Below are 26,968 nucleotides of genomic sequence, written 5' to 3' on the forward strand. Positions count from 1 at the left end.
TAACTAAATCCCTCAAGGTTTAGTCTTAATCCAACCGCAGAAATTTTATTTACTCCATACCGTACCAGAAGAATTTTGTTTACAGCAGTAATTATTGCGCTCTCCGTATTTTCTACCCTTGCAATGTGCATTAAGAAATCATGTCAGATTTTTATACTGCTTGTGGGACCTAGAGTTCCTTTGTGGCTCTGCGCACAGAAGGAAGGCTTCAGTTCCTTCTTTCCTCTGGAGATGACTTGCTTCCTAGCCTGAGGAGGGGCGGGCCATCTCCTGGAGGGTCTGCTCCAGCATGTAGCACCTGTACTTTCTGTCCTACGTGGCACCTTGATCTCGTCATCACTAGAAATGGGTGACTGAGCTCTTATGAGCTGTTACCACAACACAGAAAGGTCTCTATAAAAACAGAAGAAGGCATCTGTGTAGATAACCCATAGGGGATGAGAGGGAATTTATGGTAATACATGGTAACTTAAAAGCTCAGAAATGGTTCTTGAAATTTATTTACTTCATCCAGTTTCCTAAGAATCAATGAATTCATTATAGAGATGACTGCCTTTCCTGTATTAATTTTCATAGATCCATAAATTCTTCGTAATTCTCTAAGACAGACATTGAGGAATCTGGTAAAACTTGGAATGTCTCATGGGTTCTAATGTACATTTCTTTACCCCGGAAGTGGGACCTTTTATTTTCCAAAATCCTTTTCTCCCACAGTAATTTTTTAGGAACAGAAAAAGAACACTCTGAATTTTCAGAGGTAAGAAGATCCCCTTCTTTATCTATAAGGCATGTTTTCTTTCTGAACTACTTATTCCCGCTGGCCCTGGAGGTGACCTCCCCAGTGCACCAGACCCGCCGCAGGTCTCCTCCCTGCTCTGGTCCTCCTGCTCAGCGCGCAGAGCCTCACCCGCTCATACTCATCCTTGGCTCTGCTCAGCATCTCCAGGATGTCGATGGGTCTGTGGTCATTGCAGCCATTGGCCTGGCTGGGACTCTGCTTATCCCGAGCTGCTTGCTGGGACCGCCGTGTCTCCTCTTCTACCACGCTAGAGGAAGAGAGCGAGTTTTAGAAAGACCTTTTTGACACAATATGACCCAAGATTTTGGCATCCATCTTCCAAGGATACTGGAAGACTGCCTCATGGTAACAATGCCTTCCTCACAATACAGAACACAGAAACTCAGCTACCTCATCCCAGGAAGACATGACTGACTACTTGCACCATCTCACTCACAACAGTACCAACCAATATAGTTCACCGTTAGAAGGCCAAAAATACAGAACTCCTTTCCAGATTTGGTAGAAGTAGATACCTTTAAAATCTACTAAATCACTCACCATTTCTCTCTCTCTCTTTCCTACAAGTATCTCAGGATCAGTCAAACTAACTGGTAAAGTAAATCTGAACATGGACAATGCCACCAAGACAAAGGAAGGCTGTACAGGTGAACAACTCCTATGGGGAGTGTATATTAATAATGGGGAGCAAGGAAAAAGATTAGCATCTTGAAAATGAAGATCTTCGTGAATCTTCAAAAATCAGCAATACCTCTACAAGCAAATAATGTTGTCTCCTTAAAAAATCACTAGGTGGGTAACTAACCTCAGGGTGATTGTGGCAATGCTCTTCATCTTGACTAGTGCTACTTAAGCTAATTTTGCACTTGAAAATATACAGAAAAAAAGCATGAAAAGTCAAGGTCGAAGTCAAGGGTTGCGGTCTGCAAATCTATCTGAGGGGTTTCATTTCTTAGGAACATCCTCTCTCCCTGCCACATCTTAAAGTCTGAAGCAAAATGTGAGAAACTAAAAGCTGGGTGGTGAGCACATGAATGTTTTATCGCTCTTATATTTTTCTTCAAGCTTGAAATTAATGTAATAAATTTTAATAAGATAACTAATCTTTTTTTTTTTTTATACATCCATTCAGGTTTCAAGTCCAACTGTAATGAACAGGCCTATAGTACAGGCACAGTCACAACTTGATAATTGAATTAATTTGAGAACTTTCAGAGAGTGATGATGACAGGCAATAAAATAATTCAGTAGTAAAAGGCTTTTTTTAAATTTTATGGACTAAGAGGCACAGAACAGGGTACCCAATGTCAGTTTACTGCTTTAAAACAGCCTGCCTAAGAACTCCCATTAGTGTGTGTGGGATGGTTCTTTTATTTGAAAACATAGGATTAAACAATATTAAACACAGATTTTTATTTTTATAAACAGCAACATTATTCTGAGTTTTTAACAAGCTACAATGTATTATAATTCTCCAAGAATGGGTTTAAAGCTTTCCCCAAACTGGGAAGTCCCTGGTGGTCCACTAGTTAGAATCCCACGCTTTCACTGCCAAGGGCCTGGGGTTCAATCACTGGTGGGGGAACTAAGATTCCACAAACCTAGTGATGCAGCCAAAACCAAAAAATACTTATTATTTAATATTTAGTTATAGGCCACGCCAACCATCAAGGACTGGTCACACAGCCCGTTTCTACCCCCCACCTCCTACTGTCTGGCTTACCCATGCTGGTATTCACTTCTCTCTGACCTGGACTGGATTTGTGATCTTCATTCAAAAGAAAAATATTTCTAATAATCACGATTGTCCATCCACCCAGTGGGCTATCTTTTAAAGCTCTTCATTGCTGAAAGCAGAAACTGGCTGGAGGCATGGAAGGGACACCCAGCTTTGGACTCTTAAGGCCTCTTCCAATTCACACTCTGGGAAGTACAACCCTGCCCCTCTCCCTTCCTCTCAAACCCCCAAGTATGCCCCAAGACTATTTGTAAGATCAGGAATAGGGCTCACTTCTATGAGCTCTCCAAATTTTATAGTCTATGTGTAGGCAAACATTCAGACTAGGTTTTGTTAAAAACACTTTCTGGCAGACTGAATTTCCTCTTTATGAGAGGCGACATTTTTCAAGTTTAGGGAATTTTCAATTTTGCTACTGATCACAGAGAATTTCCGGATTTATTTATAGAACAGGTCTAGAAGTTTACCTGTTCTATATATCTTCTCAGTTCTTATTAACAACGTTTTGGAATAAAGCAATGTTTTACTTCAAGAATTTTTATTGTATTACAGCTGTCAAAACAGGGGTAGAAAGAACTAGATTTAACAGAGCGGGCAGTGGCAGGCACTTTTATTTAGATGCACAATATGTCCCAAAGAATTTTACCTGAATCTCTGGCTAACAGAGATGATATTCTGAAATATGCAGCGAAAAGAGGCTCTATGCAGGCAAAGTCAGAGCAAAGAAAGACAAAAATAACCTTTTTATCTTTGGTGACCAGAACGCCATTTATCACAAAGTTAATGTGAACATATTTGGTATTCTCTTCAGCCATAAATAGGCCAGACACTTGAAAACTCACTATCAACAGTTTCATGCAGGCATTTGCTAATCACTTTCAATACCACTGCTTTTAGTAAAACAAGCTGAAAGTTTAAGCAAATGTCCCTCTTTTGGGCATCTCTAGTGAAGGAAACATGAATGCCTTTCTTTTACCTTTCTGCTTCCTGTTTCTACTTCCTCATCCTATTTTTCTGTTCACTACAGTATTTTCAGATAAGCCTTGCGTCTTCTGCTTTATCTATGATCTGAAGTCTTGCCTTACAGGTACTGCCTACTGATAGAGAATACAGTTCAAAATGGTTTCGTGCAAATAACTGTTAGAGCTGAAAGACCCAGGGTCTCTCAATTTGGGCCCAAAAGCTCTCAATCTGCAGGAGACAAGTCTATGTATTAACATACTCCAAAATATAGATATTTAAGAAAAATACTATCTTAAATCAACAAATCTCTGTCTTCTAAGTTATCAAAAACTACCTCTGCTGTTCCTTTCAAAACTACCGATTCAGTTCAGTTCAGTTCAGTCACTCAGTTGTGTACTGATAGTGGTCATTAAATAAACGGCTTTGTAAAAAAGTAGCTTTTATCTTTTCTTTTTAAGAGAAAAGTTCTGAAAAGAAAAGTCTGGTTGTGGCAAGCCAATGCATTTTCAAATGAATGACACAAGTTCACGTGGAACAGTGTCCGTGGGGTCACACCCACAGCAAGCAAAGTGGGAAGCAGATAAAAACCCAACTGAGACATGTTAGCAGTCCTGGACTAATGTGGCCTTAGCCATGCTCACTTCTTTTAAAATGCAAATATACCTGGGGATGTGATGTGGGGCCTAATATTTATTTATAGTTTAACAGGATTTAGTTTAATATTAGACAAAATAAAAAGAAAAAAATCAACTGTTTTCTCCCAAACATGTAGGTAAAAATTTTGCAGAAGAGCAAAGGGAATTCTGATTTGATGGAGGGGGAAGAGAGGCCACCATTTCTGAGGAGATGCAGGCAGAAATTGAAAAGAAAACTTAAATCCACCAGAACTCACTGCCCACTGCAGCATTCTGTCCAGGGCGTGGTAGCACCTCAGGCCCCTCTAACACCTAAGTGTCTTGGATTCCCAGAAGCAGAATGGCAGTACCAGCAGTACTGAGCGATGGCTTCTGTGGGCCAGTCTGAGAAAGGACAACAATCACCCCTCAGAACATCAATGCAATGAAAATTAGTTTCCAAATTCCAAGATTTTGATTTATAAAAGCTCTCCTGGGACATAACCCATTAGAGGATTGGGGATTCTAAACCTGGAATCTGTGTCAAAAATAAGTTCTCTTAAAGGAAGTAGCCATGGATGCGTGTGGGAGCCCTCTGTCAGTTAGCGAACACGGCTCCACCTGCTGAAGTGGAAATCTGGAGAGAACTGAAGTCAGATGCACTGCATGTGGTGGTGAAGCTGTGCTCTGGAGCGAGGCAGCTGGACGGTTCTAACCACTTGTTTAACAGCAAGGCTCTGGTTAAATTAGGATCTGTCTGCAGAACAGAATACAAAGCAGACATAAATACTAGAGAAGACTATCTAATGTCCTGGAAAAATGCTGTGGACGTGAAAAGTCCGATGCACAGTGTAATCTTACTTTTGGAAGTGTAAAGAAAAAAAGTGTTGCCTGCCATTCCAGTTCAAGAAGGATCAAGCCTATGGGCCACTGCAGTTACCCAGGAGTGCGCAGTGAGAGGAACTCAGGATGGAGAAAAACAGGAAACATTCTGGGCTCTGGATATAATGGCCCATAGAAAATTAAGATGCATACCCAAGGAATCATTTCACTGACCCCAGATTCTTTCATCTTCCCACATATAGGAAAGCACTAAAATCTTCATCATGAGATGTCTGTTTTTTATTACTAGGAGTAATCTTTCGATACTTGACTATACGTTTTTCTCAGCAAAAAAATTCACCTATCCTCATTTTATTGACATTCTCTTCTCTAGCTCCCTTGTCTTTGTTTTTATTTTTTTCCAGAAGTTATTTTAAAATTCTTGTTACTATTGCTGGGGATCATATTTTAAATTCTTTTTCTGTGATATGATGACTACACTAAATACCATTTTTTTGTTTGATTAATTTGGTAACAAAGCAGTCTTTAGATGATTCCAATTATGTAAATATTTTTCCCAGATATTCTCCTCTTGGAGGTAGTATCTCTTAAATAATTAGATGAGGCTGCCTCCCAGGCTATAGGCCTTAATACAGTCACTTAATAAAAATTAGCTCATAACTTTTTTGTTTTGCATTTTTCTTTCAGTGAACATAAACAAAACAATAAAAAAACAATCACACACATCAACCCAAGGTACACATGAAAAAAGACTGGTGGTAGTAGGATTATTGATAATTTGATATTTCTTTAAGCTTTTCTGCTTTTTTCAAAACTCTGACAATAAAAGGAAATTGGGGGAAAAAATATATGAGTTAGTGGACTCCAGTAACAAAGAGAAGGGGGAAACGTTATTTTTTCATCTCCCATATATCACTAATTAAAATCAATGGTGTAACAGAAATACTTACTCGGCCATGAGTTTGGCTATGCGGTGACAGTCATTCTTGTCATAAAACCAGATACTGTATATTGACACTTGAAAAACAAAAAAGAAAGATAAGGAGAAATGAGGTTTCAGTACTTGAGTATATGGCAGTAATATATTATTGCCATAAAATGTCACAGAATTTACCATCAGACCCTCAAACTGTTAACAGTTCCTCTAAAGAAAAAAAAAAAGCCTCCCCACAAAATGTTAATAATAAATTAACAAAGTTGGGCCAGGTAAAGTATAGAGATAGTTGGTTTTAAACATCATTATCAGATCTCACTGAGCTTAAGATGACACTAAACTATAAGATACGTTATTATTTTATGTATTAGCAAGGGAACAAATGCCGCCAATTAAACTAGGAGTTTCCAGGTGGCACATTAGTAAAGACTGCCTGCCAATGCAGGAGACACAAGAGACTAGTGTTTGATCCCTGGGTCAGGAAGATTCCCTGCCTGGAATAGGAAATGGCAACCCACTCCAGTATGTTTGCCCAGAAAATTCCATGGACAGAGGAGCCTGGCAGGCTACAGCCCGTAGGGTCGCACAGAGTCGGACACGACTCTGCAACTAAGATACACACGACAAACTAAGGAACAACAATGATTGTGTGGAAAGGGAATGGTGTCTACCATTCCAGGAAATAAGGAATGCTGTCCTTCCCTGCTGGCAAGCCATCAGCCACTGCAGCGCCCCCACGGTGAGTGCTACGGGAAATTCAGGATGGAGACAGAGAGCGATGTGCTTTGGATACTACGGCCCTGGACAGCTGTGTCTAAGATGCCTACCTAAGGAAGAATTTCAACGAGCCCAGTCTCTTGCATGTACCCGCACAGAGAAAAGCACAAAAGTCGCTAACCTGCAGTATCTGATTTTGGTGATCAGCAGTAATATTTCGATGTTTGACTGCATGTTTTCAGCAAAAACTCCTATACACCCTGGCTCCTCCCTCATCTCTTCACAGCCTTCTTCAGAGTTATCTGAGCCTATCCCCTAGGCCTTAGTTCTCAGAAAAGTCTCTGGATAAAATTTAACCTGCAACTTTTAGGTTTTATTTTTCTTCACTTGGTAACTAACTACAAATGCCTTCCAAATTGACAGTCAAATGTGGAGAGAAAAATTAGTGAAAACTGCATTAAACCACATTCCAAAATGAAACACCAGAACCTTTGAGTCTCTTGAAATTAAAAAATATAAAATTAATACCATGTTATGGTAAAACAAAGCTTTAAAATCAAACACCCACCCCAGAACCTTCTATGATCAACTCTACTCACACGTGAAATGGAAGTGCCCAGGGTGAGCGCCATATCACACTTCTTTTCCAATCTTTTATTCCCAATATGGTGATCATGGCTAAGAAAGCTCCCCAAAACAGTGGTGAATAATAAACAAAAGGTCCTACTGTATATGCAATATCCTGAGATAAGCCAGGATATATTAAAAAAATAGGATATATAAAAAATATAGAAAAGAATGCATATATGTGTATAACTGACTCACTTTGCCAAATAGCAGAAATTAATATAACACTGTAAATCAACTATACTTCAATAAAAACATAGAGAAAAACCTGGTGGATGGATAGATGGAACTTTATTATAAAGAATATAAATATAAATACTTCTCAAATATATTTTTACTTTTACTTTTTTATACAATTTTAAAGGTTACTTTCCATTTATAGTTACTATACAATTTTGGCTAGATTGCCTGTGTTGTACACGTAAATACTTCTTGCATAAGGAGGACCCTTACTGCCAAATTCAGACTTAAATTGAAGAAAGGAGGGAAAACCACTAGACCATTCAGGTATGACCTAAATCAAATCCCTTAGGACTATACAGTGGAAGTGAGAAATAGATTTAAGGGACTAGATCTGATAGACAGAGTGCATGATGAACCTCGGACAGAGGTTCGTGACACTGTACAGGAGACAGGGGTCAAGACCATTCCCAAGAAAAAGAAATGCAAAAAAAGCAAAATGGCTGTCTGAAGAGGCATTACAAATAGCTGTGAAAAAATGAGAAACGAAAAGCAAAGGAGAAAAGGAAAGAGATACCCATTTGAATGCAGAGTTCCAAAGAACAGCAAGGAGAGATAAGAAAGCCTTCCTCAGGGATCAGTGCAAAGAAATAAAAGGAAAACAATAGAATGGGAAAGACGAGATCTCTTCAAGAAAATTAGAGATACCAAGGGAACGTTTCATGCAAAGATGGGCTCGATAAAGGACAGAAATGGTATGGACCTAACAGAAGCAGAAGATATTAAGAAGAGGTGGCAAGAATACACAGAAGAACTGTACAAAAAAGATCTTCATGACCCAGATAATCACGATGGTGTGATCACTCACCTAGAGCCAGACATCCTGGAATGTGAAGTCAAGCGGGCCTTAGGAAGCATCACTACGAACAAAGTTAGTGGAGGTGATGGAATTCCAGTTGAGCTATTTCAAATCTTGAAAGATGATGCTGTGAAAGTGCTGCACTCAATATGCCAGCAAATTTGGAAAACTCAGCAGTGGCCAAAGGACTGGAAAAAGTCAGTTTTCATTCCAATCCCAAAGAAAGGCAATGCCAAAGAATGATCAAACTACCACACAACTGTACTCATCTCACACGCTAGCAAAGTAATGCTCAAAATTCTCCAAGCCAGGCTTCAGTAATACGTGAACCGTGAATTTCCAGATGTTAATGTTGGTTTTAGAAAAGGCAGAAGAACCAGAGATCAAATTGCCAACATCTGCTGAATCATCAAAAAAGCAAAAGAGTTCCAGAAAAACATCTATTTCTGCTTTATTGACTATGCCAAAGCCTTTGACTGTGTGGATCACAATACACTGTGGAAAATTCTGAAAGAGATGGGAATACCAGACCACCTGACCTGCCTCTTGAGAAATCTGTATGCAGGTCAGGAAGCAACAGTTAGAACTTAACATGGAACAACAGACTGGTTCCAAACAGGAAAAGGAGTACGCCAAGGAGTACACTGTCACCCTGCTTATTTAACTTATATGCAGAGTACATCATGAGAAACGCTGGGCTGAATGAAGCACAAGCTGGAATCAAGATTGCTGGGAGAAATATCAATAATCTCAGATATGCAGATGATACTACACTTATGGCAGAAAGTGAAGAACTAAAGAGCCTCTTGATGAAAGTGAAAGAGGAGAGTGAAAAAGTTGGCTTAAAGCTCAACATTCAGGAAACTAAGATCATGGCATCCGGTCCCATCACTTCATGGCAGATAGGTAGGGAAACAGTGGCAGACTTTATTTTCTTGGGCTCCAAAGTCACTGCAGATGATGACTGCAGCCATGAAATTAAAAGACACTTGTTTACTCCTTGGAAGGAAAGTTATGACCAACCTAGACAGCATGTTAAAAAGCAGAGACATTACTCTGCCAACAAAGGTTCGTTGAGTGAAGGCTATGGTTTTTCCAGTAGTCGTGTATGGATGTGAGAGTTGGACTATAAAGAAGGCTGAGCGCCGAAGAATTGATGCTTTTGAACTGTGGTGTTAGAAAAGACTCTTGAGAGTCCCTTGGACTGCAAGGAGATCCAACCAGTCCATTCTAAAGGAGATCAGTCCTGAGTATTCATTGGAAGGACTGATGTTGAAGCTGAAACTCCAATACTTTGGCCACCTCATGGGAAGAGCTGACTCATTGGAAAAGACCCCGATGCTGGCAAAGATTGAAGGCAGGAGGAGAAGTGGATGACAGAAGATGAGATGGCTGGACGGCATCACCAACTCAATGGACATGAATCTGAATAAACTCTAGGAGTTGGTGATGGACAGGGAGGCCTGGCATGCTGCAGTCTGTGGGGTCACAAAGAGTCGGACACAATTGAGTGACTGAACTGAACTGAGACTAGAAATACTGAAAACATAAGTTAAAGTAAACACATAGACAGGCATGGCTCATTGCTACCAGGTGTACCCACTGTGACACAGCATATCCCAGGCTGCATTCCATTTCATATGACTCTGGCACAAGAAGGGTAGGTATGTTTTTATTTTTTTAAATTAAACTTTCAGTTTTGAAACAATTGTAACTTCATACATATTGTAAAAAATAAACAGAGATGCTGTGTGCCCTTTATTTCTTCCAACAGTAACATTTTGTAAAACTATAATATTACAGCCAGATTACTGACATGGATACAATCAAGATACAAAACATTTCTTTTGCCATAGAGACCCCTGTTGCCCTTTGATGGCCACACCCATCTCCCTTGGTACCCCTCCCCCATCTCTGACCCCTGGCAAACACTCTGATCTCTCTATTTCTATATTATAATGTTGCCATTTCGAGAAATGTATTACAAATGGAATCACAGAGGATGCAACTTCTTGAGAGTTACTTTTCCGATTCAATGTAACTCTCTGGATATTCATCTACAGTTGTTACTTGCATCAACAGTTGCTCTCCTATTTTTTGCTGAGTAGTATTTCTGGGTCTGGATGTACCAGTTTATTTAACCATTTATCCACTGAAGGTCATCTGCAGTGTTTCCACTTTGGGGCTATTATGCATAAGGCTGCTATGTTTGTGTATAGGTTTTTGTGAACCTAAGTTTTCATTTTTCCGGGTTAAATGTCCAAAAGTATAGTTACTGAGTCATAGTAATTGCATGCTTAAAAAAAAAAACTGTTACGCTGTTTTCCAGTTTTACACTCCTGCCAACAATGGATGAGCCATTTAGTCTTTCTGCATCCTTGCCAGCATTTGCTGTTCTATTTTTAATATTACTCATTCTGATAGGTGTGTAGTGGTATCTCATGGTGGTTTTAATTTACATTTCCCTAATGGCTAATAATACAGAATGTCTTTTCATGTGCTTGTCATCTATATATCCTCTTTAATCAAATGTCTATTCATATATTTTGCCCCAATGGATTGTTTTCTAAACTGTTCAGTTGAGAATTCTTCATATATTCAAGAAACCAATTCTTTGTCAGATATGGTTTGAAAATATTTTCTCTTTTGTCAATAGCTCTTTTTTTTTTTTCATCCTCTTCATCAGACCCTTCTAGAGAAAAAGGTTTAATTCTGACAAAGTCCAATTTATGAGTTATGCCTTCTGTGGATTTCAAGTCTAAAAACTCTTTGCTGACCCCTAGTAAATAGGATTGGGGCTCTGAAAAAACTCCATTTATGGCAATTACACACAATCACCTTTCTCTAATATGCCTCTTCTGACCTGGCTACAGAACACACAAAACACAAGAGACCAAATACAAAAGACACTAATTTTTCTCTAATGGACACAAGGATGATATGCAATACATCAGGCTCAGAAATGAACACACAACATTTTGAGGGGGCTAAGCAGAGGCATTTAAGTTTTCATAGAGGGGTTTGTAAACCAAACTCTTAGGAAAGAATTCCATATCAATAATTAAAATAAGTCCACCAGAGCTGTTGACTTACTCTTGACAAATCTTTACCTAAAGTCCCACTCTCTTTCCTTTGAAGAAATACACTATATTAGAAATAAGATGCACATTTTCCACATTTGTGCATTATCAAATAAACTCCCAAAAAAGAGTCAAACACTTTCAAAGGCATGCTGCAGAAGAAACAGAGATAAGGAAGCCATAATGATAGCTTAATGGGTAAAGGATAAGAGTCACACTCAATTCTGCCAAAAGCAGACATGCAGAGGTTCAGACACGCGTCCAAGAATCAGCTCTGTCTGCCAACATATCAGATGCTCAGTGCATGCAACTGGCAAGGAGGCCCAGGGAGCTGCCACTGAGCCTGTCGCTGTCACCGTGAGCAAAGACAGACAAGTCCACCAGATAGCCAGAACCACGGAAGACCAAAGCTAAGTACTCTTCCCTCAAGGGAACTTACACTCTAAGGCCCAACATACTCTGCCAACCATCTGCTTGCTAAAACATCCTGAAATAATTTTCCTTGATTAATTATGCCACAGAGGATTTAGACATTTGGCAATACAGTACAATATTGCTATGGTCAATAATAATGGCATCATCTTTTCTGAAGATGAAAGCAAACTATTCAGTTACTGGATACCCACCACATATGATGGCTGTTAACCACTGTCCCAATCAGTCACGCTGTCACTGAAGAGTTAGGGGGTGTGACAGGACCTTTAAATACCTTTATGTTGTACTTCCATAAAAAATGTCAAAATGCAGAAAAGCATATTCAAAATTGACTGTTTCCCTTGCTTCTCAAATGACAGCCCTCTTCTTCTGAACGTATGAAAAGTGCAACTGACAAAGATCAAATTGTTGGATTATTTAATGCTGAGAAATTTTCAAAAGCTGAAGGGCAAGTCATCTGTTTCCCTGGAGAGTCCTGTTTGAAGATTCAGCAGCCAATTATGATCTGATCTTATACCTCATTCTGCTTCTCATCAGGAGTGGTGTATGACACACACGAGGTCAGGAAAATCCAAATTAATTTGGAGCCCTTACAAAATCCCTTGAGACTTCTAGCAATCTGGTAAAATGTCACTAAAACAGAGCTGGGGACCACTTTCATGCACGTGCTGTCTTTTTGATTCATTTATTAGTTAGATCTGACCTACTTTCTAAAAGGATCTGAGGAGGCTGCAGATGTTCTCAGTATGCTGCCAAGCTGAAAAGGGGGTTTGATAAAGCTTTTGACAATGGTGTTATGACTTATAACATTTCTGAAGATGGCACCGACAAAGATCCTCTAGACCAGGAAACAAACACAACAAAATGCACTTTGAACATAACCAAAAATACTGACTCTGGAATAAGGAAGACTCTTCTGATTACAAAAGGACTGTAAGAACAGAATAGATGACATATACATAAGCATGCCCTGACAAGTGAAAAAACAATTTGCTTTGACAGGTCATTTCCTTTAAGATAAGAATAAGCCTGGTGGCTCCATAGAAATATCAAAAGGTTGGGAAAGAGACAGAAGAGAAAGTCTCTGGGGTGGAGGTTAGAATACACACATACAGGTGAAACGTTGCAGAGCCAAAGACGGCTGGACCTGGGATTACAACACAACAGTGTGGTAGGTGGCAAATAGGCAGGTGAGGAAATGCTGGGCATCTATAAGTAGGGCTGCTAAGTGTAACTGGGTTGTAGCAGCAGCTTAACTTTTGGGGGCCAAAAAGTAGACAGACTTAAACACCACTGAACACTAACAGGGCAGAAAAAGAGCCCACTTTCTAAAATTTAAATTATGTCTATTTAGTAAACATTGATTAAAAGACTTCTTCCAGGAAATTAAAAATGCTATTCTGCAAGCTCTTTATTTTTAAATTTGGTACCCTTCTCTAAATCAAGTCCAAAAATATTTACCAGCAACACTGCTTCCACAGTTCCTTTTAACTGTAATTTCCGTATAGGATTCAGACATATGAAATGACCACTAAACTTTTTTGGGGCCTAGGAAAATAAACCCAAGAATATCACAAGTGATGATTCCTATTTATAAACTTTTTACTCTGTAGTGATGGGTAACCCTGAATAAAACAGAGAATCATACTAGGATTTCACCTCTGCTTTTAGGATTTATCGTCACTATTGCCGCATAGCACTTGCCATGAACAGAGCATACATGGTCAACTTTTAAAATCTTTACAATTAAGATAATACATGATAAAAATTGCTTTCACCTGAAAACACTACTGGGGGCAGGGGGAAGCCAGTAATTGGACAAAAAGAAAAGAATCTGCTTTGGAAATTCTCAACTGTTCACGGACTCAAGTTAACAAGAAGGTACCTGATGGATGCTCTATTGGAACACTAAGCAGCGACCTCCAACAGCTAGGGAGCATTAAAGATTTTTGATATGTCTGACCTAACAGTGTCACCAGGTCAACCCTGGAGTCTAAGTCACTGTTTTCATGGTGTTTTTCCTCTTCAGTCTACGTTATGTGACAACAGCAAGGCTCTTTCTTTATCTTGGTTCAGAAGGCCAGACGAATGCAGCGCCAAAGATTTCTTCCTCTTAACGCTGATTGCAGAATCATACCAGCCGCAGCAGCTGCTGATGATGGGGGAAGGCTGCCTGCCTCTCTTCAAGCTACGTAAGAAGCAGTGTGTACTGGACTCAAAGATCACAAAGTACGGGCTGTGGAACTTTAGAAACTGTTCATAAAGTCTTCTTTTAGCCTGGTGGTAGAACTCACATTTTTGGAGTTGCCAAACTGTAAAACTACTCTTGCAAGGAAATTTCCTGTATTGTGCTTTAAGTTTGAAGATCTGCACCAAATGCCAACAGCCACCTAGCATCTCTACTGCTCTTGCCCTTGAACTGAGCAAGGCCAAGCAGAGACCAAGAAAAACAAATGTACACACTACAGTATTTCTTCTAATAAAACTTACCATTTGGCAGCTACATTTTCAACGCTATGGAAATGAATCTCCCTGCTTTTTCTAGTGATCTAATTTTAATTAAAAATGCTCTATATCAAGAGACTGATGCTCGATATAAAGGAAAAGTGACGAGTGAAGTGGAAACGAAAGGGTACTTCACACAGATTTTTGGAGGTAAGTTTTTCAAAATATTAAACAGTAATAAGATTTTTATTTTCAATTGTTCCTGGTGTGGTGATCTGCTATTGCTGTTGAGCTGGTTACAGGGTGTCTATGCCTTAAAGTCCCCTCTCTTCTCACATCAAACTTTATTCTGTCCTAAGACAAGTGTGTGATGGTGGTTTTAACCAAAAGGGAAGTGATTATTTTACTCTGTGTGCATGTTAGTCTTGACATCTCATAATTAAGTCACAAGTACATATACATATATATACACAACAAATTCCAGGTTACCATGTTAACCCTGAAAGATACCCACAGAAATGAAAATGAAAGTACCCGACACTGGTCTTGGGGGAAAGCACCTTTTAAGACAAATGTACTTAGTGAGGTTCTGTTGCTTGAAGCCAATGCTCGCCAAATGCCTGAAGGAATAGTGGATAATATGAAGCTCGATTTCCTTTCTATGGAGATAAGTGTTCCTGTGGTTAAGATCAGAAATGTGAAGATCCTATAGTTACTTTTTCAGAGGCCCATTGCTATATGGACAATTAGTTTAGTACCACTTACTGAACTGGAGAAAACATTCTTCTCAGCATTCTTTTTAGATGAGATGGAAGAAATTTTAAAACTACTGACCCAATTATTTTACTGAATCCATTTACTCCTAAGTTTTGTTACACTGTTTTTTTCCCAGGAAATTGTCTATATAACCCAAATTTTAAACTTCTATGCAAAAGTTCTTTACAGTGGTTTCTTATTCTCTATCCTCAGTTGCTATATATATATATATATATATATATATACATAGTATATGCTATTCCTTCCTAATATTGTCATTTATGTCTCTCCTCTTCTTGCTGTTGGATCAATCAGGTCATTAGGGGAGAGCTTTTGTTTTGTTGATCTGCTCTGCTGCAATTCCTACCTATGTATGATAATTTAAAAAAATTCTATACATACTTGAAAAGAATGCAAATTCTTGAACTGTTATAAGCAGGGTTTTTTCCTTTGTCCATTAGACCAAGTCTAACTGTGTTGTTTAACTATCCCATAACCTCACTAAATCTGCCTTATCTGTTAATTACTGAGGTGGTCTGTTTATATTTCCCACTATAATTATGGATTTTAAATATTTGATGTGTAATGCTGATAAATACAAGGTACACATCCGTTTAGAACTGTTTTTTCTTGTAGGCGATTTACTTCTTTTGTCATTATGGGATAACTTTTATTCCTGATGTTTCCTACCACAGATTCTACGACATGTGATTAATACAGCTACATCAGTCTTGTTTCGCTAATAGTTACCTGACATGTATCATCCTATCCTTTACTTTCAACTTTTCCTGGCTTTGGAGTTTTAAGCTTTTTGAAAATAGCATTATTGGCAAATTCTGTATCTTTATCCAATCTCAGAATCTCTTTTAACTGTCAAATATAGTTCGCTTAACATTTGTTTTAATTACTGGTTTATTTATTTCTGCCATTTTATTAGAACTGGGCTATTTCCCATAGTATCTATTTACTTTTCTATCTCAATTTGTACTGGTTTAAAACTAAGACATCCTATTTCTGTTCTGCAGTGATTACCCTGAATCTTTTGATCAAAACATAGCTTGACTTACAAGTCTACTGGTCATCAATTTATTTACCCTCACCTCAGTCTTCGTAATTTTTCAGTTTGGAAAGTTTTTATCTTACATTATTGCTGTGTGATATTTTTGCTTTAGCTTTTTAGTACCTCTAACTCAAGCTAGGCATTTTATTTTTTTATACAGTCAATGCTTATTTTGTTTTACTGTTGCTTAAACCTAATTACTTCTGTATTCACTTTTTTTCTTTCTTAACTATAGCCTTTAGAGCGGCACTGTAAAAATAAATTGACTAAACTAAGAACTTATAGTTAAAAACAGTTGTACTAGGCACATTTCAAAGGTTCAATTGCTACCATACAGTACTGCTTTGGAAGCACATATGACAAAGGTCTGCTGGAGTTAACTTCTGTTTTTGTTGAAAAATGTCTTAGTTTGCTCTCTTGAATTACTAAATTGATGGTTAATTTTTTTTTCCTTTAGTACTCTGAAAATAAAATTCCTTTGTCTTCTAAACTCAGTAGCTGTAATTAAATATGCTGTCAGTCTAACTGACGCTCTTCCTAAATAATAAATCTCAAGCAGCTTTGGCTGCTTACGTCTTTGCCTTTGATCCAGGTCTGTATTTATTTTGCCCTGTGTTCAAGTCTGTATTTATTTCTATTTATTTTGCTTGGGGCCTTATTTTATTGCCTAAATTCGAGACTTATGTCTTTCATGTATTCCGGAAAATTCTGTTATAATCTCCTTAAATATTCCCTCTTAAAAAAAAAAATTCCCCCTCTACATATTTTATCATTCTGAAATTCTTCTCTGTCATATGTTAAACTTTCTAAGACTTTCCAACCCTTTGCTCTCTGTCAAGTTTTCCATTTTTCCCCTTTCTGGACTGCATTCTGGATAATTTCCTCAGATGTCTCTTCCAGGTACCCAATTCTCTTTTCAGTCTTTATAAATTAACTGTTAAATCAGGTAGAGAGTTTACTTCAACAACTAAAATTTTAATTTCTAGAAAGTTTTACTTAGCTATTTTTCAAATCTACTTGTCACTTTATTTTATAATCTACATCTGATATTCCTATCCATTAAAGTCTCAAACTGAGCATATTATTAACCAAAATTTCTGGGAAGGGCTGGCTGTTTGTTTTACCATATGCTTTACCGACTGTGAATTATGTCTTTGTATATATTGTAATTTTTGGACCATGAGGCTTACCAGTAAGATCCTGGGGCAATTTTGATTAAGAATATTCTCTCCAAAAAAGTTTTGCATTTGCTTTTGCCAAGTGTTCTAGAGTATTCAACAGGTGAGAATCAATTTTATGTTAATTTTTTGGCCTGGGTAAGAAATTACACCAAATGAATATTATAACTTGAATCTCAAATCTGAAATATGAGAGAGGCCTCTGGCTACAATTTTTAGGGGGGGAATCTTCCCTCTAGTTCATAGTACAGATTGAGGTAGATAAGCTTGCCTGTCATCTCCCTAGGTTGATGGGCTGATATCTTCCTAATTTACTAATATACAACTCATTAGGGGACCTGGATAATAAAGCCTTTAAGATCTTTCACTAATAAGACCACTTGGTTTAAGTCCAAGATAGAGACAGAGTCTATAATATTTTAATCTGTAAGTGCCTGACAAATTACCTTTACATATATGATGCTTTCTTAAGATAAGCAGGTCACATCAGTGGTTTAAGTGATTTATCCAAAGTTATAGTTGGGAAAATGGCAAAGCCTAGAATAGAATTCTTTTCTGCAAATTAAATTCCACAGCAAAGAGTGTTACCATGGCAAACCCACCCTCAGGGATATCTTCTGCAGCCCTTGCATCTAGAAATCATTTGTAAATTTTAAGAAGAAATGATTAAATGAGAGGCATACAAATCTAAAGCTGCCCAAGTATGTTTCTGCATGGATCGATGCTTCAGAACTCTGGTGTCCAATATGGTAGCCACTAGTCTCATATGGCTATTTAAATGCAAATTGATTCAATATACTTTAAAAATCTGTTTTTTCTTGGCTGCACCAGCCACATTTTAAGTGTCCCACAGTCACATGTGGCTGACTGGTGACTACTATATGGGACAGTATCAATACAGAGCATTTCCATCATCACAGAGGTCTACAGGACAGCACTGCTCTAGAGAGTGGACTGATGGAATAAGTTATTTTACTGTTGTAGCAAAGTAGAAAGAACATTTATTTTGAAGCTCAAGAGACCTAGATTTGACTTCTGCCTGTTACTTATAAACTTCGTTGACTCTTGAGCAAGTTTCTTAACTTCTCTGGGACTCTTGTTTCCTCATCTGTAAGTGGGGAATCAGAAATAAGGTGTTGGGAATATAATTTTCGCTTAGTAACTACAGAATCTGCAGTCTCCTCAACCCTTATTGGGGTCTTGTGGCTGGCAAAAGGTATAAAAATAAGCTGTTTCCAAAAGGTGCAAGAGAATCACCAAAGCTAAACTTCTAGCAGGTGCAAGTATTTCCTTTGTAAGATTTTACCTTTCTCTTGGGATGGTGGGGTGGGGTGTTAAAGAAAAACTAGGGAACTCCCTGGCAGTTCAGTGGTTAGGACTCTGTGCTCTCACTGCTGTGGGTCTGAATTTCATCCTTGATTGGAGAACTAAGATCCTACAAGCCACTCAGTGCATGCCCCCCGCCCCCCAAAAAAAGTTAGAACTGGAAAAAGTTATAGCTCAATATTCTATCTTGAGATATTTTATCTTCTATCTAACTCTAAAAACTGATTTAAGAGGAAGAGGCTGGATCTGAGGGTGCAGCTGGAATAAAATGGGTCAGGTGTCTTGGTGGTATTTCCTATGAGAAAATGACAGAACAGCTACAGAATATGTATAATTACCTGTATACATATCAGACACTAATTAACTTTTTATTTAAAGAACAAATCCCTAAACAATTCAGTAGCTTGCTGACCTGACAAGACTACTCGATACTTTTAAGACTAGGGAGACAAAACATACTCAGCAGAGGCTTTAACACTCTCAGAATCACTTTATGCTGCCCTGTCACTTCTCCCCAGTACAGAAAGGCCTCTAAATACTTTCCCCACGCTCTTCTTCTAGACTATTTCTAATATATCCACAGTATTGTTCTTGACCTTTACAGGCTTTTCTCTGGCTTAAAAACAAACTGATGTGCTCTTGAATATCTAATTAGCAATACCAGAAACTGTTAGGCCCTTAAGAAATAAATCAGTGCCTCAATTAACAGAGAAGTGGAATGATCTAGGTTAAGTGAGTCTTATGTTTAACTAAGGAAACCTTTGTTTCAACCTTTTGTTGAAAATCTTTCTACAATAAAAAGCATTAGTGCACTATCCCCCTCAAGAATATTCTAATTAATGTAAGAAACACTCCTGATGATTTCAGGTCTTATCATTACAGCAAATCAATCTATGACACTATAGTGTGGTAAAACTTATAGCACTGATCCCAAGTAACACATGAGAAATTTGATAGATTTTCACAAAATAAAACATTAGCCTTTTTTCTTTACAATTTGCCTTCACTTCTTCCACACATGGATTATAGAGATATTTCCAGATATTTCAGACTCTGATTGGTTACATTTTGGTTAATCAACACAACACTAGAAATCAACTACACTCCGACAAAAATTACTTTAAAAAACTTTTTGGTTAATCATGGTTCATTTTTATTTATGTTATCTTGCACTTCAACTTCATAGGTACCTTTACTTGTTCAATACAATTCATTTCAGGCTTACGCTAAATGGTAATTAAGTCCATGGGCCTCTGATAATTTCCCCTACTGACTACTTGGAGAAGGCAATGGCACCCCACTCCAGTACTCTTGCCTAGAAAATCCCATGGACGGAGGAGCCTGGTAGGTTGCAGTCCATGGGGTTGCTAAGAGTTGGACACGACTGAGTGACTTCACTTTCACTTTTCACTTTCATGCATTGGAGAAGGAAATGGCGACCCACTCCAGTGTTCTTGCCTGGAGAATCTCAGGGATGAGGGAGCCTGGTTGGCTGCCGTCTATGGGGTCGCAGACTCGGACATGACTGAAGTGACTTGGCTGCAGCAGTAGCAGACTACTTTACTAATCAAACTTATATTAGAGGCAACAGCTAGATTAAGTTTTCAGGTAATAAAAAGCAGAATTAAACCAATTTTCCTTAAATAAAAAATTGGATCTGCGCTGCTTTGCAGACTTTCCCTTTTAACAGAATAGTCAGCATAAAGAAAACAGCTATTTGAAATAATTCTTACTGTTAATAATAGTTAAAATTAATCCATCCATTCAAACTAAGAGCGATAATTACCTGGACAAATTGTCTACTGAAAAGTCAAGAGATAGATTTTATTTTGCTTAAAAGTGAGCTAGGGAGAAGAATTTGGGGCTTTTAGTTTCAACAAAGATTTGTCACTTCTCATTCAGGGAATGAAAAGATGCATACTTTCTAGTAGGTTTTTTTTTTAAACATTTTATATTGAAGACATTCCCCCAATACTAGTTACCTCACACTCAAGTGAAGTAACTAGAAAGAAATTCATACTTTTAGGTTTTGAGTTAGAAGCAAAGCCTTTCCAGCAGTCTCCTCAGATGATGGCTGCAGCACAGTCCCCTTACCAGCAGAACCAGTGCTGATATTCCTACCAGCAATGCCAGACAAATTGTCTGTCTTCTGTTCCCAAAGACTCATACCTCCAATTCCCATATTGAAATAGAAGAACCAGGTGTACTTTTTAGTATTTACTTCTTAAAAAGGCCAATCTGGCTTTGCTGACTACACCCAACCATTTTTCGTGTCTGTAAGATGCCTGAAAGGACCCTGCACTAGGAAGCAGCAAAAAGGGTTACATCCTCTCTCTCCAACCAAGCAGCCGCCATTCACCTCTGAGTCTCAGCTGACGTAATGGCCTGTCTACCCTAAAAGTACAATAGCTCTTGGCCCAGCACTTGTATCCAACACTCAACTAAATAAACAGACTGAAATATACCACAATCAGGCCAAAGGCAGTACGTACTTTGTGCACAGAAATATTAGTATCTGTCTTTAAGTTCTTTTGCTCAGTGGCATGGGCAGCCAGTAACACATATTACAACAAAAACAAAGGGTGAAATTTATTTTTTTTTTGAAATTTATTTTCATAGAACAAATAGTAGGAATATAATGTAATATAATTATACAGAATAATATAACTATTACTAAAATAACAAGTTACTGTATACAAAAGAGTGTTTCAATTTTAGAAGTTCAATTCAAAAGCTCTGATCTTAGCAAGAGACTCACTTATAACCACAAGAGTATAGACCGTAGTTTTTATTGTACCCTGAATTTCCAAGAACACTGTGCTTACAGAAACTAAAGTCACTCAATTAAGCGGCAAACACATGAACTATAATTAACAGATAGATACTCACAACTTGCATTTCTATACAGAAGAAATGGTTCATGGAGCTGAAATTCCAAATCTTTATTCACTGGTTCAACTAGATTGTGCATATTCAGTCGATTCACAATGGTGAAACCATGGTAAGGTGAAGCTGACCTTAGATTTAATAGAAGACAAAAAAAAAGAAGTCATTAAATGTGCTGAAATATTATCTATTCTTTAGTTCCATTTCAAAGAATGAATGGAATACTGCATTATATGATATTATTAGCACTTAAAATCATAAACAAAAAATTTAAGTCAGATCATACCCCTCCCCATCTCAGGAGCTTTCGAGGACTGTCCCTCAGAATAAAGGCCAAGGTCCTAACTAAGGCCACCCACCCAAGGTCTTAAGTGATATGTGCCCCCCCCGACTTCAACTCCTGTGCTTCTTCCCTGCTCTTCCTGCTCCAGCCACACTGGACTCCTTACCATTCTTCCTATAGGTATGTTTCTACCTAAAGTCCTCTATCTGGGCTACTTGCCCACAATCTACAGTTATCTCATTTCCCACAAACCTCTGAACAAATGTCCCATTCTCAGTGAGGTCTGCTACAGAACTACCCTTTTCAATGCTCCCAAGCTCAATACCTCTAACCCTTCTCTTTTTCCATACCACTATTTTTTGTATTTATCATCCTTCTCCACTAAACTGTACCATGCAAATAGGATTCTTATTTTTTTCAGATAAGTACCAAGAAAGACATATAGGAGATACTTAGTGAATATATGCTCAATAAAAATATCATTTATTTTAAATATTGTACAGGACTGGTTACAATAATTATTGCCCACCATCACAATGATTATGCTTATATCAAATGGGAGAACTATGGAAAGACTTGAGCTAGTAAGAAAATGTTTTGACTCCTACAAGAAACATCTTTGGTTCCCATGTCAGGGTGATTCAGCACACAATCCTTTAGGTACTTCTCACTTGTATATGACACATTTCTCTGTGTACATGGAGAGGTTTTAGAATTCTATTCTACAGATTAGAAAACAAGCTTAGGATGATTCAGGCCTGCACCCAAAGTCACACAAATAATAACCAGGATTCAGCTTTTAGGTGTTCTGATTCCAAATCCATGATTCTTCTGTGTTAAGTTCTCTCCAAAGGGACATTCTGACATCTGGTATATATTTATCCATTTCATCCATAACATGTTCTCACATTTCCCAAACAGAGTCTCTCTGGTCTCCTTTTATTGGAATCAATACAGGTGGAAGCTTCCATAAATTTTATTCAATCAAGTAAGTCACTAAATTAAATTTCCTTTTCTGTAATTGGTGAATCCACACTGTTAAAATAAGGCCAGGAAAGTGCTTACCAAGTACCAAGGTTCTAATAACAGTAGACGAGCTTCTAGAGATTTATATCGGTAATGAATGTTACCAGGTAAAGGGTAAAGGTCTTGGAGAAAGATGAGTAACAGGAACAAAATGTCAAAAAGAAAGAGTCCATTCTAGAGGAGATCAATCCTGGATGTTCATTGGAGGGACTGATGCTAAAGCTGAAGCTGCAATACTTTGGCCACCTCATGCGGCGAGTTGACTCACTGGAAAAGACTCTGATGCTGGGAAAGGTTGGGGGCGGGAGGAGAAGGGGACGACAGAGAATGAGATGGCTGGATGGCATCACTGACTCTGTGGACATGAGTTTGAGTGAACTCCGGGAGTTGGTGATGGACAGGGAGGCCTGGCGTGCTGTGATTCATGGGGTCGCGGAGAGTCGGACACGACTGAGTGACTGAACTGAACTGAACATTAAAGCACTTTAAGTACTTTAAGGAAGAAAAAAAATCAGTGTTTTTTAGACAAGATCTCAGAGCTGCACAACACAATTTAGAAGAATATTTGACAAATTCTTGTTGCAATCCATCAATAATTTACCACACACACACACACACACACGAAAAGAACCAGGTATCAGTAATCCTGCTGAGTTTCCTAAGCTTTAGAAACCAAGAGAAGGCATCTACCCCAATCAGAGCAAGAGTTAAGAGGGATCCAGGAAAACAAGAAACTCCAATGACTAACATACCCTTGTCAAATGCCTTTAGGCCAAGAAAGTTGCCAAACAAAACCAAACCTGCAATTCACAAACCAATCATGTTTAAGACAATTAATTCGCAGAAAAGTTGAAAGTTAAAAATGTGCAGTTATGAGTAATCCAGGCTTTCTAAAGGACTCTCAAACTAAAAATACATATTACTATGTACACAACTCATAGTTGGAATGGGGAAAGAACCAGAGTCTTAGAAGATAACCTTTTTGTTCAGTAATCACAGAATAGTTAGTCCCTGTATTATTTTTTTCTCAGTTACATATCTCTGTTTTCCTAATATGGGGGGAAGGAGAAAGGCATCTGTTTTAGATTCATTCATTACTACAAAATGTTTTCTATTTTGCTTGGTTCCTAAATAAGTTCTGTTTGATTCTGAATCACGGGAACTGTCAAAGAAGGGACATTACTTGGTTAAGATTTCACAGCAAGGGATGAATGAATACTTGGAAGGGTCAAGCAGGAAAGTTCCAAAGACAAATTACAATAGGGCTGAATCACTCTACATGACATTGTTCACCATCAAATTAAAAAATAATAATTTTTTTAAAAGCTTACCTTCGATACACAAATAAGGTCCCTTCTATATCGGTCTTCTCCTGCAACAGACAATGAGTCAATTAGTTTTTTCCCCCATAATCTAATCCCAAGTTGTCCCAATGGAGAAGTACTTCACGTTTAAGATCAACTTATTTATTTTAAAATTAATTACTCTGAACAGGTCAAGCCTCTCTCCACAAACTACTGTTACCAGTTTCTTTTGTATCCTTTCTAGTCTACTGACTCATGCTAATTGATATGCAACTCTATCCAGCAACATGGCTGTATCTACAGTAACTTTCCTTTTCTTTTTTAAAATTTAAAGGAGAAAAAAATCTAGAATTAGCTTTCATTTTTTAAAACGAAAATGTTTTAGCAAAATTTCTTAATTTTAAAGCCAAAGTCCGTACACAGTCATTACTTCACCTTTAAAGTTTATTACAGTTAGTAGGAGAAAAAAAAGGAATTTTATCTTACAGGACACTGTTTCATCACTTGGGAGATTTTGGCATATTTTCATGGGTAGCAAATTTTGTGGTTAGTTAAGAACTACTGTCAAACACAATTAGTTTGTTATTCTTAGAACTTTGTTGAAGAATCATGAATACTGAAATTATACTTAGTATAATTTGTATAGTTCTTACAAATAATTTAAAACTTTTTAGCTTAAAGTAAACGCTTTGATTAAGAAAGTACAATTCATCATCTTTCATTTGCTGTGACAAGACTGTATTTAGGTTTTAAACAGTTACAATGTTTTTAAAAAAGAAAAAAAAAATTAGTCTACAGTTCACAGACCAGATAGGATCTAAAGAGTATAATGCAATCAGCAAACTATTAGCAAACTTAAATGTTAGTCATATAGAATTGAATTTGGTGGGATGAAAAAAAGAACTTTAAAAGATATTTACCATCTTGATTTCTAACTTAAGCATCATCATGGAATTTTTCCTTATGTATTTCTTGCCTTTCAAACTTTATTAATATAAGAAACTGGTAATCAATTGCTTCACAATGAAAGAAAACTTACCCAAATAAACAATTGTGTAAAGTTACAAATCACTACCATGATACAAATGAATAATGGCAGCTTAGTTTTCAATTCAGGTTATTTCAGCTTGTATTTAAAGAAGAATGGCACAATTAAAATTCCAAAATACTGGAATTCTGTGACAAACTAGAAATAAGCCCATGCCCCAAATATTCACCATTTGTCTGCAATCCACATTCCAAAAATTTATATATAAAGCAAGAAAAGAAAAACAGTCCAAAACAATTTAAACTAAAGCAATATCTAATAAAACAGTCACACTTGAAAAAAAAAATCTGTAATTTTGTTCTGTGTGGCTTGCCATACCCCCTTCTATTCCAGGAGGTGAAGGAAAGAAGATACAAAGTAAAGCAAGATGACTTTGAAAACTCTCTGCATCTGATTTAACTGATTATAAATGCGAAATGATTTTTCACAAAATTAATGATTAAATATAACCCATGTATCTGCATTATGTTGTAAAGGATATATTATAATAATCCTTCCGTATTGTTAGTACAAGGACTTCAATTCTTATTGAAACGTGAACGTGAGTCCTTTATTAATTCAATCCAACAAACATTTACAGATTTTCTAAATAAAGCCTATATAGCTAAATGAGTTAATCAAGATTCATATTTTTAAGGGAAATGATGTTACGTTTATTTATATTTTGTTTAGCCACTTGCGTGGCTTGTTAGATCTTAGTTCCCCGACCAAGGATCGAACTCTTGACCCCTGCAGTAGAAGCGGGAAGTCCCCACTGGACCGCCAGGGAAGTCTCGAAATTCTGTCATGTAAACAACCGTAACTTCAAACAGGCTAACAAATCAGTGAACTAACTGAATGTAACTTTTCGCAACCTCGCTCGTGCAAAAAGACAAAAAGTACTTAGTCTGATGGGAGCATTCAGAGGTGACATCACCGGCAGCATAGCTGAAACAAACACGGGGTCTCTTATCCAAAGGTTTCAAGGTAACAAAATTAACACGCAAGCCCTTTTCCTAAGTGCGTTGAAATCTTTTCCAAACTCTGGAAACACAGTGTAGTTTGATAAATGCGGGACTTATCCCCACCCTCTCGCCTTTCCAAGAACTGAAACTAATTGGATTTCAAGCTTTAAATCCTAATAACTCCTGCGAAGGGGGTTCTGATTTATCTGTTGGGGGGAGAGGGGTGTTTACTTTATAGATTATGTATATGTAATTTATCTAACAACTCTCAAAGCTTCAGACAATCTTACAGGCATCTTTCTGACCCCATCGGTCTCATATCCTCCAACACACCTGCAAAGAAGGCAGGTCGCCCACATCCTCGAACTGGACCCCTGGGGACTAATCCTTCAACCCTCCCCTCTATCAGCTTTCCCCCCGGATGTCTGGACCTACTTTCCTCTCCTCTCACCCAATTCCCAGCAGCGCCGACACCTCTCAGGCGCCGGCCAGGCTCTCCTCCAGTCCCTGGCCTCGCCTCCGCCACCCTGGCCTCCCGCATCGCCCCCTACCCAGGTCGGTCGGCGCGGCCCCTTTAAGAGGCGGCGGCCGGGAGAGCGACTTCAGCGGCCTGGCTGCACTCACCCACTGGTTGGCCTTGGGGCAGAAGGTGTACAGTGCGACCTGGCCCGTGAGGTCTGCGATGCTGGTGATGTAGGGGTCGTGTTGCTTCAGGGCCGCTAGGCTCATCTCTTGCCCAGCTCGACTCAGCGACTCCATCTTGAATTCCGGAGCCGAGCCCCTCTGGCGGGGCGGAGTCGAGGACAGGAAGGTGCCATGGATGCAAAGTTCCCCCAGCTACGTCAGCGCCCACAATTTCCGCCTCTCCACCGGGCCTCGCGGCGGGGTGGTACTGCAGCTATTCTGCTCCGCTGAACCCACGC

At 38.3% G+C, this 26,968-nt stretch overlaps 1 protein-coding gene across 2 annotated transcripts in view; it reads right to left on the reverse strand.

Moving 5' to 3' along the window:
- DCP1A (decapping mRNA 1A) overlaps positions 1-26,827 on the reverse strand; it is a 42,785-nt gene extending 15,958 nt beyond the window's left edge. For both annotated transcript variants that reach the window (XM_088831985.1, XM_055414077.2), the window contains exons 1-5: positions 26,670-26,827; positions 24,081-24,121; positions 21,444-21,571; positions 5,908-5,974; positions 908-1,046 (exon numbers count right to left, since the gene is read on the reverse strand). In XM_088831985.1, the coding sequence (XP_088688111.1) occupies positions 908-1,046; positions 5,908-5,974; positions 21,444-21,571; positions 24,081-24,121; positions 26,670-26,804 (510 nt within the window). In that variant the 5' untranslated portion in view covers positions 26,805-26,827. The remainder of the gene's footprint in view (positions 1-907; positions 1,047-5,907; positions 5,975-21,443; positions 21,572-24,080; positions 24,122-26,669) is intronic.
- Between the last annotated feature and the right edge of the window lie 141 nt (positions 26,828-26,968).

The sequence above is a fragment of the Moschus berezovskii genome, chromosome 24 (assembly GCF_049115385.1).
Source record: "Moschus berezovskii isolate FMDL1 chromosome 24, NW_MosBer_1.0, whole genome shotgun sequence".
Taxonomy (NCBI): Eukaryota; Metazoa; Chordata; class Mammalia; order Artiodactyla; family Moschidae; genus Moschus; species Moschus berezovskii.